Genomic DNA, 2638 nt, shown 5'->3' on the forward strand with positions numbered 1-2638 from the left:
AGACTGTAACATGTAGACTGTAACATGTAGACTGTAACATGTAGACTAACATGTAGACTGTAACATGTAGACTGTAGCATGTAGACTGTAACATGTAGACTAGCATGTAGACTAGCATGTAGACTGTAACATGTAGACTGTAACATGTAGACTGTAACATGTAGACTGTAGCATGTAGACTGTAACATGTAGACTAGCATGTAGACTAGCATGTAGACTGTAAGATGTAGACTGTAACATGTAGACTGTAACATGTGGACTGTAGCATGTAGACTGTAACATGTAGACTGTAGGATGTAGACTGTAACATGTAGACTGTAACATGTACTGTATACTGTAGCATGTAGACTGTAAGATGTAGACTGTAAGATGTGGCATGAAGACACTAGTGTGTAGCATTTAGACACTAGTGTGTAGCATGAAGACTGTGACTTGTAGCAGAGGTCCTGCTGTTTTTGTGAGTTTTCCTCAGTTGTTGAAGAATCCCACAGATCAGAGCTTCTTGTATAGACTGTGTCTTAGTTCAGGGGCTGCATCCCACTAACACGCATTTGTTCACTTACGTCACTGCGCCACGCCAAAGACTGTCCCAATCCATGAGCTCATTCTCATGGTGGCAGGCAGACGAATGTGACCCACAAATTCCTGAAAATGACAGATGCATCTGAGTATCCTGCCCGGCCRAGGATATCCCAGGATTTATTGCACCGTCAGCAAACTAAACTGAAAAATAAAGACAGTTGAGTTTCTAAAAAAGTTTAGCATGTAGGCAGTTTGGAAATTCATCAAAGACCAAAGAATTGTTTTTAAATGTATATTTAGCAACTTAGCTGATGAAATCTATTCTGCAATGAGAAGTTAAATAAGTACTTATACTGGAACTAAACCCAAATTATTAATGTTTTTTTGTTTGTAATTTTTGTGTAACGTCTTAATTCTTAAGTTATTCTTCCAGTGAAGACGTGTAAAATGTTCCAACACATTTTAAGTCTGAAGGCATGGGATACAAAACTGATCAACATGGTAACGGTAACGTGTGGTCATGCAAGCATACACCAAGCGAAGGCTAGACCATCTCAGTTCACAGCAGTTTTATGTAGCTTACCCGGACTGCATGGGCTGTGGCCCACGTAAGCCGTGGCTGCAGCCCCTGAAATAAGACCCAGCCACAGACTGATAATATTTAACCTAAGTTGTCCTACCTCAGATCATGATGGTACCTCTGCTGTGTTGAACTAACTGGACTCACCAGTATGAGGCACAGAGCTCGTAGGAGGCAACGTGGTACAACAGCAGGGTGTTGGTATGGTCATCCAGGGTCCAGACTGCCTCTTCTCCCCACAGGCAGAAGCTGGTGGCTATGCTGATTATAGAGGATGGTGGTTTGTACAAATCCAGTCTTCTAACGGCCTGAAGACTCAGAGAGTCAATAATCAGGAGACCAGGGCCATTGGAGAACCATAACTACCCAACAAGTGGTCAGGAAGTAGAACACAGGAAGGTTTTAGTGTTAAACAACAAGGACTCATTGAACAAACAAGTCAGGAAGGATCTGCTCACCTGAGAGCCACTGCTGACCAGAGACATGGTCCTGACTGGACAAGGTCTCTGCCTGGGATCAGAGTCCTTTAGACCAAACACAGTTTTATTTAGAGTATGTGAACATAGGTAGGTCTCTCCGTCCAGAGGAAGGTCGTCCACCAAGGTGTAAACAGCCAGCAGACCATCAGACATCCCAGCAAACACTCGGGCCAGACTCTGGAGAGGACAGAAACACCTTTTCATCTCAGCATCTACCTACGTGTGGACATCAGATTCTACCTACGTATGGACATCAGGTTCTACCTACATATGGACATCAGATTCTACCTACGTATGGACATCAGGTTCTACCTACGTATGGACATTAGGTTCTACCTGCATATGGTCATCAGATTCTACCTACGTATGGACATCAGGTTCTACCTACGTATGGACATTAGGTTCTACCTACGTATGGACATCAGGTTCTACCTACATATGGACATTAGGTTCTACCTACGTATGGACATCAGGTTCGACCTACATATGGTCATCAGGTTCTACCTACATATGGACATCAGTTTCTACCTCCATATGGACATCAGGTTCTACCTACATATGGTCATCAGGTTCTAACTACATATGGTCATCAGATTCTACCTACCTACCTACCTACATATGGATATCAGGTTCTACCTACATATGGACATCAGGTTCTACCTAAATATGGACATCAGGTTCTATCTACATAGGGTCATCAGGTTCTACCTCCATATGGACATCAGGTTCTACCTACATATGATCATCAGGTTCTACCAACATATGGACATCAGGTTCTACCTACCTACATATGGTCATCAGGTTCTACCTACCTACATATGGTCATCAGGTTCTACCTACCTACCTACATATGGTCATCAGGTTCTACCTACCTACATATGGTCATCAGGTTCTACCTAAATATGGTCATCAGGTTCTACCTACCTACCTACATATGGTCATCAGGTTCTACCTACCTACATATGGTCATCAGGTTCTACCTACCTACCTACATATGGTCATCAGGTTCTACCTACCTACATATGGTCATCAGGTTCTACCTACCTACCTACATATG

General features: G+C 42.9%; 1 protein-coding gene across 1 annotated transcript in view; it reads right to left on the minus strand.

Annotated features, from left to right (window-relative positions):
- The window catches only part of LOC106511442 (leucine-rich repeat serine/threonine-protein kinase 1), a gene marked incomplete at its 5' end in the record, with an annotated part of 13547 nt that overhangs the window by 5619 nt on the left and 5290 nt on the right, over positions 1-2638 (minus strand). The window contains 2 exon segments of the mRNA XM_014000199.1: positions 1250-1464; positions 1561-1758. Of these exon segments, the coding sequence (XP_013855653.1) occupies positions 1250-1464; positions 1561-1758 (413 nt within the window).

This window comes from Austrofundulus limnaeus, unplaced genomic scaffold (assembly GCF_001266775.1).
Source record: "Austrofundulus limnaeus strain Quisiro unplaced genomic scaffold, Austrofundulus_limnaeus-1.0 Scaffold2797, whole genome shotgun sequence".
Classification (NCBI taxonomy): domain Eukaryota; kingdom Metazoa; phylum Chordata; class Actinopteri; order Cyprinodontiformes; family Rivulidae; genus Austrofundulus; species Austrofundulus limnaeus.